The 14,396-nt window shown below is 42.5% G+C and overlaps 1 protein-coding gene across 2 annotated transcripts; it reads right to left on the reverse strand.

The window, feature by feature from the left end:
* Positions 1 to 1,208: 1,208 nt before the first annotated feature.
* Positions 1,209 to 13,617, reverse strand: kctd1 (potassium channel tetramerization domain containing 1). 2 transcript variants are annotated; one of them, XM_029524828.1, is made up of 5 exons: positions 13,206 to 13,617; positions 7,220 to 7,398; positions 6,120 to 6,264; positions 4,682 to 4,987; positions 1,209 to 2,439 (listed from the first exon to the last, which is right to left on the reverse strand). In XM_029524828.1, exons 1-5 carry the CDS (start codon positions 13,212 to 13,214, stop codon positions 2,278 to 2,280), a joined length of 801 nt encoding a protein of 266 aa, XP_029380688.1. In that variant the 5' UTR covers positions 13,215 to 13,617; the 3' UTR covers positions 1,209 to 2,277. The 2 variants fall into 2 exon arrangements, with proteins under 2 accessions (XP_029380688.1, XP_029380687.1); XM_029524827.1 differs by lacking the exon at positions 13,206 to 13,617 and adding an exon at positions 8,277 to 9,229.
* Between the last annotated feature and the right edge of the window lie 779 nt (positions 13,618 to 14,396).

A 14,396-nucleotide genomic window follows, 5' to 3' on the forward strand; every position in this document is an offset into this window, starting at 1 on the left:
ACTTTTTTTTTTCTCTCTCTTACACCATTCTCAACAATCATTTTATTTTAGGACTCACCGTCCGTTGTTGGTCTAGCTAACCACACTTACCAGCCAGTGCACAGGTAAATAAGCCATTTTCAATGTACCCGTACGTGGATTCTGTTACATCGGGATGGGGTCATCGCCTTCTGGTTTCAAGGCTTCATGTTGAGCTAAGCTAATCGACCACTTGCCTTAGAATCATATTCACTGCACATATTTAAGAAGAACACCCACTTCTCATTTAACTGTGTGCAAGAAAACAAATACGTGCAATTTCCCAAATGCTCAAAGTAGAATTGTGAAAAGTTTTAAAAACTTAGCAGATAATATTTTTCCAATGTGAAATGCTGAACACTCTCAATTTATGGAAACGCTTTTTAAAAATGGCTTTGTACAAGTCTAATGTGTGATCTGATTATAGTTCAATTTATGAAAACATAAGTGCTCCATCAGCACTGAACACTTGAATTCTGCATACAATTCTTGCACCATCCACTGGGAGTTAGCGTGTTTTGCAACTGCCACATGAATTCTTGTTAATTTCACAGGCACAGAAAGTTTTGATTTTATGATTGAGAGCAAAGCATTGCTGTGCACCACTCACATCACAGTTACACCTCTAGCCTGTGAGAATAACAGTCAGTCAAAAGGGAATCTGGGGCAAAGAGGCCTGAAAGGGAGACATATAGCATAAAATGTAGATAGCCAAAGAAAGTGGAGATTCTGCCAAAAGCGATGAAGACAAGACGACAGGGCTCTGTGTGGGATTTCACTTTGGATTTTGGCCCTGCAGGGATATGAGGAAGCACAACTGACAGGACTTGCGTGGAGAAGTCGGCTCTATTCAATATAACTAAGTAAAGGATGCCCAGAGAAGTCACCAATGCGCCAGCATATATCCTCCAAGGTACAATTTTGCTTTAGTAAAGTTAGCTTTACCTCTCTGGTTGAAGGGCCAAAGCAGAATGTAAAGTACAAAGATTTTGCTTTGTTTGCCACCGAACACATTCAGAATGATAGAAACAACCTTCAGAGGAAGGATGGCTGCAGTAAATATAAGTTTACAGAACGACTATCTAACCACTGTGCTTGAAATGCTGCACAGGGCAGAAATAGCAAATGCGAAAGCCGTCCCTACAGCGATGTAAAAAGAGCGAGCAGACACCATGACAACTTTAGCTGAGATTTATTTCACATTTTTTGCTACATTCCTCTTTATTCAAATCTAGGGAGCGTAGGTGGGTCAGTCGTCTTAGAAATACTTTATATTCAACTTCATATCAATATGTGCTACAAGTAAGAGTGATTTTGGAGTGGGTAGTACAATAAGCTTTTAATCTGTTCAGTCACGTCTGAGGCAACAAATTTGCTTGAAAAAGATTCAATGTAAAAAAAACACAAACACATATACAATGAAAAGCTTTACAGGTCATCACTCAGAGGAATATTATGATCCAATTAAATAATTCCCAAGATAGCACATGGGGGTTAGTAGTTCACACTCCCCAATGAGGCAAATGGTGTGACATAATAATTTACTAAATTATTTTCTTTACTGCTTATAGAATGGTCTCTGGTGTTAAATTTTGATGATACTAATGTCAACTATACTTTAATAAAATGACTTCCATTAAACTTAAAAGAAAAAAGAAAAAAAGCCCACTTCATTTGTATCACAATATTCATCATCATGTTAATTGTAAAAAAAAAAAAAAAAAAAAAAAAGCTGCTTTGTTGAAACTAACTGTTTATGACAACTGAGACATTCTGTACTGTAAGCAACACATTAGTGACCTTTTTACAGCGAGGGATAAAAACAGACTTTGCCAATTTGCCAGTGAGACGTCAAAATCAAGTCACTGGTGACAAGCTATGCAACATACTACATAAGCCATAAAATCATTTTTTTAATTTATATGGGTATAATAGAAATCATATTCAACCTAATGTAGGCTCCAAGTTTTAAAACAAACTTTGTTTGGGGATCCAGCGTATATAAATCCTTTTTAAATTGGCTTATGGGGGCTAGACAATCACAAATGTCCTTGCAATCTCAAACTTATCAAACGTCTTGTATCTTCTTATGGCAAAAATCTCCTGTTGCACCTTTTTTATTCTCTGGATGGTTCTCGAGTTTAAGAAAACAAAAACATCAACAAGGAAACAAAGAAAAACTGAGTCCACAGAGCTCTGCAGCATCAAGTGTTTTTCTGCCACAGAAAAGTCTAGCACCTCCTACTGCTCGGGAGGGTTCTAGTCCAGCTGCTCTTGCTTTATCCTGTTTGAATTGGGTCCTCGCTGACCTGTCCTCCTCAGTTCCCTCCTCAGGACGTACTCGCTGAATTGGGATGAGTCCACACCGCCGCCACAGGAGCCGGCGATCTCGAAGCCACGTTGTTGAAGACGCTCTAGAACCTATAATAGAGTCGGAAGAGGAAGGAGGGAGCTGTCAGTGATAATACCGGTAAATGGTTTTAGAAGGAATGAGCATCATCACCACTCTTTGTAAACAGCCCAGTGACCGACAGTTCTTCCTCATGTATCTTTGATTATATCAACGCTGTAATCCAGATGCCAGATGAATTTATTTGTGGAGCATAAGCTGTGGTGCAAACACATTCTTGTAACCTTTGCCCTTTAAATCATTACTACAAAACTGGAAAGCCACTGCACAGTTAGTACTAAGTCTAGCATTGGAAACAGCTTTGGGAGCGAGCTGCAGTGACATACGGCCTGTGACGGGAATTTGGATGAGACTTCCACAGAACCAAGAGCCTCTCATTTTGCCTCATGCCTCATTTTCATTGTTTTCCTGCGTATATGTGTGCTTGTGCGTGTGTGTGTGTAGTAGCTCCTGATCTCGCAGCCTTGCAGACATCTACAGACGTGTCCGGGGGTGCTGTAGGATCACATTCCATCGAAGAGGCCCCAGGGAGCAGTGAGGCTTTCTCTCTGCCACTTGGCTCAGTGTGGGCTGCTCAGCAAAACCCCCTCTCTCCGTTTCTCCCCCTGCCCCAGGCTCAAGCCTCCGCCAAAACTACAAAGGTCCCCCTAATGCTGGCAGCTCTCTATGCCCCCCTTCTTTCTCTCAAAACCCCCGCCCTGCCTCCATTAGCCGCAGATACAGCATCCACCGCCGGCGTGCTTTAATAACCAAACAGGATTATGGGCCCTGCCTGGGGATAACCTGCTAGGGAGCATGCTCACTCTCTTGCTCGCTCTCCACGACTCACACACTTCAGAGGCGGGTTTGTTTGTGTGTTTTTGGGAAGGAGATGGAGATTTGAGTTCCTCAGACGGAGACAGAGTCCAAATGATTGTGAAATCTTTTTAAATATGCCTCTCCTCCATCTTTTATTGATGCATAACTGAGGATTTCACCATCAATGAATTAGTAGAATATCAATATGCAATTAGAAAAATACAATATTGCCAAATGCATGCCGAATGTAAGAGATGAATTCAACACATTTTTCTGAATGCAGAAGCTTTGATTTTACAGTCCTTTTTTAGTCTTACAAGTATGGTCTGGCCAAGAACCCAGAGGGTAGAATAATATTTAATCCTTTCTATACAGTGTCAAGATTACACTGGCCTTCAGTCCTCCAATGAAACTTGTATAATGGAAGACTTCAACTCACAGTTTCGTTGCTCTACAAATCACAACTTTCCCAACACCTTAAAAGCGTTACAGCAAGATGAGTTTTCTAACTTTGCTTTATTTTGCTGCAGAACTGTATCACTACCCTCCACAAAAATTGTGCTAGTCCCACACTAATTCATCTGGATTCTTTTGGATCCGTGCAAGTCTATCTTTGAACAACTATTTGGTAAGAAATCTTACTAAAAATGTGTCCCACCAATTTGTTTCTTGGCTGTTCCCTAACAAAAATATATGGAGTTGCTTGGCTTGATTTTGATTTTAAATTGAGCATTGATCCAACCCCCTCAGACACTCAGGGGCATCATCTCATTTTATGTCTACTTAAATGTCCCACTGCATCTTGAATTGTCTACATCCTCTTGCTGTCAGCCAGTTTGCACATTCATGTAACTCTCCACCTTGATTTCAGAAGCCCAATTATCATTCACTTGATGGGATAAAGTCTACAATAAGGCACTTGATGGTACAATTTTAGCAGGTTGGCACGAACGTAATCTTAAGATTGAATGTTTAAACTTTTAACGGTTTTGTAATTAATACAGGAGGCTGTATTAGGAGCGTCGCAAGGGGTTACATAAAAAATAAAAATAAATAAAACTATTGTAGACCGACTGTTTTTATATTATATATTAGACAGCTCCAGACCCAAAGTGAAAATAATTATCAGTCAGATCACAGAAAAGTAAAGATGGTGGTAGAGTTGTGTAATGATGACTTACTAAACTGATGCTTTGATGAACCCATCAAAGAACTTATTTTTCTTCGAGGCTGTTTTTGTAATTTGATTCGATTTAAAAAAAGATACGATTTTTCAGTCAGACATAAGTACAATTTGAAAAGTGTACAGTGTAATGTCATCACTTCAGTTCCTTGAGCTCACAATGGAAGGGAAAAATATAAAAAAACTGTATCCATGTTTGACTTTTTATACCTTTTGAGGAATAAGCTCAATATAAATGACCCTTCACCCACACCATTCAAATCTCCTGTTACCTGGACAGAGTTGAGGTGGCAATAGCCATTGAGTGGGAAACGGATGACGTGCGTGGAGTCATGGTTCCAGCCGGCATTGACAGAGTTGCACATGACGTCACCGATCTCCGGAAACACGTCCTCAATCAGGGCTTTGTCCCCGCTGAGTGTGATTCTCTCGCCCAGGTCAGGTGCGACACGCACCACCAAGCACTCGCAGGGACGCGACACCCGGCCCAGCTCCTGGTCCTGGCGCCAGCGCTCCAGCTCTGCAAGCATGGGCTGGAGCTGGAAGTACCGCGCCTCCTCATACAGCAGACTGTAATCCTGCAAGAGTGAGAGGAAATGTGGATATTATCTTCTACATGCTTGGTACTATGTAAGATCAGCAGAATTAATGAATCAATACTTGATATTGTTCTTCTGTTTATATTCATACATTTTTAACATAACATCTTTTTTAAGGAGCAGGTTTGGGACTTCTTGGTGGCTTTGAGGTTCTCACCTGCCAGCTCTGTCTTGTCTCTTGTCTACTAATCCTAAACTAGTCAAAATTGCTCCACAACTGGACCAACAAAATGACAGAATTGCGGAGATAATGGCTCACTGGTCTTTGAAATAATTACTGGAAATATGAAACATTTTAACACACAACACTACAAACAAGCTGAAATGAACTGAAGAGTCCTTGCTAAATGTAGCACAGAATACATGTTGCTTTGCCAAAGAACAAAGTAACCAAAACCAGACTTAAGTTAATCAGTTTAAGGTTGTGATTTTCTTTCTAATGTGCATCCCCCCCCCCCCATAAACCCTTAGCCAAGAAAATATTCTGCAAAAATTACAAAAGATGAAGAGTGGAGGAGATTTGGCGCGACGGGCAGTGGAGGGAATCCTTTACCTGCAGGACTGCAGGGCTTAAAACTTTTCTCATGTGCCTCTCACTGTTCTAACCAATGTGAAAGTGGCCTTAGCATGAACTTGAGTCTGTCTTTTGTCTCTGCTTATTTTAGCTGACATACTTTCCACTGATTGAGTCACACTGTGGACAGTCCATCAGATAACGTGGTTATTTGTTTTCTCTCGGGGCAAGCTAAGTAATTACTGACTAAATGACACATAAGAGTAAAAAAGAAGGAATGTTATTGTGTCACATAAAGTGAAACTCACCCTGCACAGAGAAGGAGTATGAGAACACGGAGCAATGCAGAAACAGTAGAACACGTGCACTGTGGTCATTGATGCCATGGATGCAAACTTATCGCTTCTCTTACATATGTCAAAGACTCTTTGGCTGGAGGGGATCAAACTGCATCCCATAATGAGTAAAGCATCAGGGTCGAGCTTTGTTTGGAAGAGCCCTGATATATTTTGCAAAAGTGGACCATGGCCTTTGCATTCATTGTGTGTGTTAAGTTGTAGGATTGCTGACTAGTTTCTAGGATGGATGGCCACTCACTTTGAAGTCATCTGGGATGAGGAGCTTGGACGTCCTGAGGAAGTTGAGGATGTAGCGGAACATGTGTCCATCCCTGTCAATGAAGTAGTGCTGCTTCAGGCTGTCCAAGACTATAGGCTCTGTGCCATCAAAGAGTCGACCAATTCTACCGACAGACGCAGGAGGGGGGGGGGCAGGTTAGATAGAAAGGGAGGGAGGAAGAAGCACATGTCAAAATTTAAAAAAAATAAATAAAAATTCATTGTATTCTTCCACTTAAAACAGAATCTGTACAGCACTGCTGTGGAGAACACTCCTGCACCGCATGTGGGAGAAGAGAATAGGTGTGATTCAAGAAGCAGAAAGAGAGTCAAAGATGACACAGAGAAGCAGAAGCGTGTGAAAAAGGTTGTGACTCACTCAATTTTCTCAAGCTCAGAAAGGTTTCTTCACACCTTAGCACACACATGCAGACAGAATGAAACAGAGACAGACCAAAATAAAAAATAATAAGAAAGGAAAATACTAAACACAGAGGTGGTCTACAGAGGTCAGGCCCAGCTGGTTGTTGGTTGCCTTAGGCAGGGTGCCAGTCACCCCCAGGCCCACGCTTGGAGCGACAGCGCGGCCTCCAAGCCTCCAGATGGCCCCATGCCCTTTGGCCCTTTACTGCTGCTGTGACATCTGTCAGAATAACCAAGTTGCTTTTGTCTGAGTGCTGCATGCTGCACTTGAAAGCACTCACAAATTGTTTACTACTCAAAATAACTGTGGGCTTGGTGCGTGACAAGGGGGCATATTGTGATACGACTTGATTAATTGAAGAGATACGTGGAGCAAATGTTTGATAAAAACTCACTGCGTCCGTAAGGTATTTTTGTGATTTGAAGAGATGTGACATTTGACTGTTTAATGTCACAGGATGACATTAAGCATAAAACAGTGAGGGAATTCTGATGCTGACACCATCAGACTGGAACATTAAACCAAAAAATACCTCACAGTCGATCACAATTTCATGTCCTGTTCCGCTTGTGGGCAAAAAAAAAAACTAAAACAAAAACACAAACTTGGGCTCCACCGCAAACTCAAAATACACAAACATGGCAGAGGAGACTCACCGGGATTCTGGGAATTTCGTTAAGGTGGCCAGACTGCTGGTGTACATGTGTCCGCCCACGTCGATGTGCACGGGAGCGTTGGACTTGGTGAGCTGTGCAGGTGTGGGGATGCCCTGGTTACTTAAGGGAGACACTGGTGACCGTGTGATCATGGGCCTGGACATGCTTGAGCGATTATCCTGTTTCAGAAAACACAAAAGGCAAAAAAAAAAAACAAAAAAAAAAAAACAAAGCGAAACAAAACATGATGGCACGTTTAGGCGAGCTTGATAACATTTCAAATATTTCGAGCGAAATAGCAACAACCTGACCTGAGAAAAACGAAACGTTTCTGCTATTCAACACACTCAAACAGAGCAGGAGAGCAAGGGAAGATTTTTTTTTTTTTCTCTCCTGTGCAAGTTAGAGCAGACTGACCTTGACCTGAATGTTGCCACAAAGCACATGCATCCACTCCTGTGGGCCATAATCTCCAAAACCAAATTAATTTGGAGCATCAATCTTGCAGTCTTGGAAATGAGCAATAATGACTCTCGATTTGAATACTGTAATAGGATTTGGAGAAACTGTCTCCTGTTAACCTACAAACACCATTAGCAAGACAATTTCTTTTCAGCTCACAGAAGAAAATTACTTTATCCCCAAAAGTTTCAGAGCCTGAATGAAGATGGGAGAAAGAGAGAGAGAGAGAGAGAGAGAGAGTGAGAGAGAGAGTGTGTGAGAGAGAGAGAGAGAGAAAACATGTCTGGAAGATCTCATTTAGTGGGGATTAGTAGATTTAGATGTACCAAACATGTACAAAGAAAGAGAGCGAAAAGGGAAGATTTAAGTAAAAATTACAGCAGAGAGCAGAAAACAGAAGGCGCCGTAATAAGGTGACCATGAGGCGGGCAGTGTACATTTAAGGACAATCCATTCACACACACACATTCAATAAAAGCCATTCACTTCGGCTCCTCCAGCAGAAGTGACAGGTTGACCCCCCAGTGTCTCTCTTTTTTTTTTTTCCTCCTCTTTCTCTCCACACAAATGCAGACTTTTTTTTTTACGCGTTTACCTGCGCCGGCATCACTGTGGTTGGAGATGAAGTCACCGAGTGGTCATTTTGCTTGAGAGACGCTGCGGGCACCGGCTCAGCCCTGACCGAGAACATCAGAGAGGGATCCCGGCAGTCGGCCGCCCGGATCGGCAGCCGTTTGAGGGAAGCGTGCACCGACTCATCCGCGGAACTGATTGGACGCGGCCGCTTTCTCGCTTTCTGATGCGTTAGATCCATGATATCCGTCTCGTCCATTAGCGCGCAGAGTTGTTGGTGCTTTTTTTTTTTTTTCTTTTGTTAGAAAAAAAAAATATATTAAATTAAAGGTTAACAGATGTGACGCGATCGGCGATTTTTTTTTTCTTCTGTTTTTCCTCCCACCTCCCCTTTCTGTTGTCCAACACACCTGCAAAAAGAGCGGCTCTGAACGGAGGCACCGGGGGAAGAGCGGCGCGGCGCCGTGGCTGTCACACGGAGCGGCGTCTTTGCAATGGCTGGGAGAAGTCAAAGCCCCCGACAACATTAGCATCGGAGCGCCTGCGGCTCTTTTTGGGCTGTCGCTGTTTCAGCGGCAGGTATGTGTGCCGCATTTAGTCAGAAAAACTGAAGCCAGCAAAGGCTCATTGACAGGGGGAAAAAAAGCACAAATCAAAATAAAGAAATAAAATGGATTGTGCCAGTTTGGTCAAAGCGCACATCTGGATGGACCTTCCACAGCTGGTCTTCACCCCCCCCTTCTTTTTTTTTTTTTTGAATGGGACTCCTGATGTTGCTGCCCCATTGTTCAGCAGCAAAAACCCCATTCAACACAACAGTTCAGCAAAGTCCCCAACTTCAATAGATGACGAACCAAAAGTACCCTAACCCAGCATCTGAATAATAATACACCTTTTATTTACCACACACACACACAAGTGGCCACCTGACTGAGTCAACATCTTTCTACTGACACAAACACATCACATTAAAAGTATCAGACCATAACCCTCTAACCCCCCCCCCCCCCCCCCCCCCCCCACCCCCCACAGAGAAGAGTCTACCTTTGGCTTAAAGCCTCACAAAAGTCAGATTTACTGTACAACAATGGATGACCATGTTCATCAGCAAATTAAGGCCACCCCACTAATGACATCATGGAGTGTAAAAAAATTTTTAAAAAATCAGACACAACATGTCCAACTGCTGTTAAAAGTACTGCCACAGCACTCTCCTAGGCTGTTTTTCATAGAAAATGCAAGGAATCCACAATTTTTAATAACATTCAGATTAAAATTAATTAGTTCAACCACTGGCCTTAAAACATCCACATTCGCATTTCTCATTGGCAGTGTGAGTTTCACACCTAGATACCCAATTAGCAATTAAGCTTGCCTTTGAGTGTAGGCCTCCAATGCGGAGTGTGATCCTGGTCTGATTTGCATGCCGCTTGTGCACGTTCTGATAAGCGCAGGCAGCAGCCATACATAGTTTTAAAATTCAACTCCAGAATCCCTTGCAGAAGGCAAAGGGGCCTGCAGGGCAGAAGAGAGAGAAATCACATGGCTGCTCTTCAAAAGGGGACCTGTGTAAGGCAGCCGGCAAAGTGCGTGGGATCACACTCAGAATGCAGGTAATTTGTTCCCTGACTAATTTGTGGAGATGGTGGTGTGTGTGTGTGTGTGTGTGAGTGTGAGGGTGAGTGTGTGCCTGTGGAGAGTAAGTTCTGAAAACAGCTTGGTGGAATTGGATTTCCTCAAAGCCTTGTCATCGCAAAGGTGGATTGAGTGTAAAATCTGTAAGGCATTATGGAAAATTGCAGAGGGAGAGAGAAGAGAGAGTGAAAGGGAATGGGTGGCTGGGTGGGAGGTGGAAGGGGGTAGCGGGTGGTGGGATTGTGTGCTTATATCACAGAATCATTCGAAGTTGGTGGAAGTAATAGTAACGTGTCGCGGACCCTTTCTGGGAGTAACGTCCATGCCAGATAGCTGCCTTTAAAACTTGTATCTCAAGGACAGTTCAAAGGTCACGACATCAACAACATGTGAACGTGGGACTGACCACTGATGTCATCAGCCAGACTCCAGATCCCCTGCATCAACTCTTCTCCTACCTGTTGCCATTTTGAATTTAGCACACAGCTACACAAAGCTCCTGTGCAAAGTTTCCATCCCGTGTGCAAGACGTCGACATGTATACTTCTGCCTCCTTACTCTGTTTGTCTAATCTTGTTGTATACACAAGCGAATCTAAAACAGACACACTGCATTGAAGCATAAAGTAGCCTACGTTGGTTGTTGTAGTTTGTATTCTGTTGTTTTCCACCAGTGACATCATAATTTTTGTACTTAGAATAAAAAAACAAAGCAAAAGACACTACATCTTTTGTTCAGTGTCTCCGATAATGGAGGCTGTTACCCACAAACACTCCCATAACTTGGGAGGCACGTATATGTCTGTCATTGCAGCAATCAAAGGGCCTGTCGGGATCAGCATATCCAACAAGCTAGCTTTCAAATTTTCCATCCCACAATGCAGCATTTCAGTGTTTCGACATATCGCACAAGACACAATTAGCATTTCAGATCAGAGCATTAACATTCAGTTTGAGGCAGGCAGACTGGTATTTACATAATCTGGATGGGTTGTCTCTGCTTTGGTGCCCACGGCCATTTGTTTCAAATGTCCACACACAGACAACTACAGACTTTGGGCTGACTTCAGTCGCTGGGGAAAAAAAAAAAAACAGGTAGAGAGACTGTCATAACAAAAAGGCCTGGGCGTATATTGTAGGCTGGTGGTCAGGAGTGTGTATCCATGCATTTTAGAAACAGACATTAGTCTGTGTGAGGTAACTAGTCACAGCTGCCAAGGGTGCTTAGGCTACAATCATTTCCTGATATCACTGTTAAGCTTCCAGTAAATTATGTGTTTGACATCCGGTGAATCCTGAATTATCGTAATAGTGGAGTTTTTTGTGTGTCTTCAATACATGTAGTTTAAATGTATGCAGATGTCTGTATGGAGTAGTCAGTTTATTAGTTTTAGTTAGCTTACAGCTGGCTTTCTTTCCTAAAGCATATTTCTTAACAGCAGTACCGCTGGTGTAAGTAGTTGTTGTTGTTTTTTGTTTGTTTTTTTTTTTTTTTTGGGGGGGGGGGGGGGGGGCAAAATGTGTAAATGCAAAACTGTAAAAACACTTTGGCGTTCAGCAAAAGGTTTCCTGGGTGAAAATAAATGTAAATAATGTAAATAAACTGTGCTGGTTAAAATATGATACCTGAATAAAACATTTAACTGTTGATGGCAGAGGTGGCACATAAGGAGGGAAATAATCATTTGCAGTTAATCTGGATCAAAGCGACTCAACCTGTGTTTGAGAATCCCTGAATCACAGAGGCAACAGAGCCTGAGCCTCTCCGTTAACAATGAATAAAAGCCAGTCTGAACTCCTACACAGTTTCTGACTTCACGTCCAAGCAAGTTCCATGTCACACTTCTAGTCTGGTATTTATTTAACACCAGCACATCATTTCTTTGTGTTTCATCACAAATACTGTGGAGCTCTTGTGGCAGTGACATCACCGATAAGGAAGTTGATGAACACTGCGTTGCTGCAGGGTGTTGGAAAAGGTGGTGCATGTTCACTGGCACAGCCTGAACTGTCTCAGGGCACAGGAGTGGCACAGCCATAACATGAAATGCAGCAGCATTTCCATCCAAGGGCTTCTAACATAGCCAGGCAGCTGATGGCTCACACTGACAAATATTACATCGACTCACTGATCTGCCTTCTAAATATTTGTCTTCCACCGAGATCAGTCTGTTTGTTAGCTGTAATTTTAATGGGGAACAGATGCGGCGGATACAGATGCTGTACATACAGTAAAGTGGAGCGCTTTTGTTGCTACAGCGCCATCAAGTGATCGGTCCCGACCAGCCAACAGCTCAGCCTCACGGTTTATTCATGCATACCCCCTGAAATCTGGTGGAACCCAGCACAGGCTTTTCCTCACAGGTGACCTGAAGTTAGAGGATTTTTTAATCCACGGTGTCACATTAAATCAACGTCACGTCCTGTCCTTCCTGCAGCGCGGCGAGACGCCTTTTAAGTAACCAAGCATGATCGATATATATATATATATATTTACATTTTAAAAGTTTAAACTTAACGAAGAGAAACGTTTGCGTTTGCGAGTCCCATATACGACACAGGCCCAGAGTATTACTTGGTAAACTATATTTCGCCGATTCGCATCCGGACCTTGGAGTTGATTACGCACGGCGCGGTCAGAGAGCCAGGAAAGGAAAAGAGAGGACACAAATTCGCTCCTGTTTTCTGCGTTCATTTGACTAAAATACGATTCTCGGTATCTTATTATGAGAGGTTGCCTCACAGAATCTGCACTGATGTGTGTAAAAGGTACATCCTGTCTTAAAGAATAAGAAAAAAGAAGAAGGAGGGAAAAAAAAAAAAAGCCTGCGGCAAAATTACTCCACAATGGCGTCTTTCATTAGACGATCTGGGGCAGCCAGGAAGCAGAACTGTTTCATGACAAAACTGACTTCTTAAAAAGAAAAGAACATAATGGAAACCTTAAACGCGAGGTTTGAGTAAGTTATGAACAAGTTACAGCTCCAGCAAACAGCGACACGGAGACAGTGATGTGTTCGCAGCTGAAACGCGCCAGGAGCGAATTCACACGGTGGATAACTAAGAGTGTTTGCTCGACAAGATCGCAGTCTAATCCGCCGCCGGTCGAGCCGAGATGTTACACAGCCTGGTATATTGTAGATCCGCGCATACATTTGTACAGTTACTAAGGAACAATAGCCAGGAAGTGGTTAAATATTTTTTAAGAACTGTACCGCTCGAATCGCTTGGCACATGCGTAAAAGCTGCTGCGCCTCAATGTCCCAGTCCATCCAGCCTCGGAAAAATAATAGCAAACCAAATAAATCCCCGCTTACCTGAAACATAGAAGGGCACAAAGTATCTTTTTGAGCACCTTTTCCCCCTTCCGATTTGGCCCACGATCTGCTTCTCTTCCTACACCAGTGAGAAATGCAATAGCTTGGCTAAGGTAGACAGAACAAAATACAGAGAATACTTGCTCCAGGGCTCCGAAACCCCTCAAGGCAAAGATCAGGATACAATTAGCTCATGTCTCTGCCCCAGTCTAAACCAATCTGCAGAATAAAACTGCGAGCAAAGGGGATCACACAGCAGCAGAGCCTCAGTCTTTGTTGAGTTTATGTTTTTATAAAATCAAATAAAGAAATCTTTTTTTTTCCTCTTTCTGCATTTACAACACCCTCCTGCCTCCAACCTGCCTATTGCCTCCGTCTCTCAGAGAAGCTGATTTTAATCGTTATGATTAGTTTTGATGTAACGTTCCCTGAGGCGATTTCTACAAATGGATGGAGTGTTTCTTTGCCAGGGAGGAAAAGCAGCAGATGATGATAATTATATAGATTGTTGGCGTAGTTTTTTTTTTTTCTTTTCTTTTTCAATTTTCCTGCCTCTCAAACATCTAACCTATCTCAGCCTGTCTCTCCAATACATCGCCATACACTCTGCCATGTGCATTAGACTACTTGTTGATTAGCCGGGAATCAACTTATGAAATTAACGGAACGTGCTTAATGAAATTCTCACTCTGTAGTTTCTCCTTTGTAATCTTTTCAGTTTCTTTTTCCGCCCTTTGGACAACCTCCAGATGACGTAGTTGGATAAATAAGCACTTGCAGCTTGCCTTGCCCCAATCAAGTCTGAATCAGTGCCTGAGGGTGATGTCGAGCTCATTTCAAATGTTCAACCATGCATGATTTCAGGAAGATTGAGGCACTTCCGAGGCTTTTAGAATTACTTGGGGGATGGAGACAGTGAAGGAATGACTTGTTTAAAGACATTCCTGTTGTAAATATGCACGATTATTGTCTGAGAAATCTTTTGTGCCCATCTGGACATAGAACTAATACATTTGTTTTTTTCTAAACATATCCGTGTACAATGAAATATGGCTGAAATGTCTGCACTTGCGCCCCCTACTGTTCACAGAAAACTACTGTTTTTAACAGCAGCAATGACATTAAATCAGTCCAGGCATGTTATTGTAACAGAATCCATCATAAGAACAGAGGAAACATCAATTTGAGTGA

The sequence above is a fragment of the Echeneis naucrates genome, chromosome 17, assembly GCF_900963305.1.
Source record: "Echeneis naucrates chromosome 17, fEcheNa1.1, whole genome shotgun sequence".
Classification (NCBI taxonomy): domain Eukaryota; kingdom Metazoa; phylum Chordata; class Actinopteri; order Carangiformes; family Echeneidae; genus Echeneis; species Echeneis naucrates.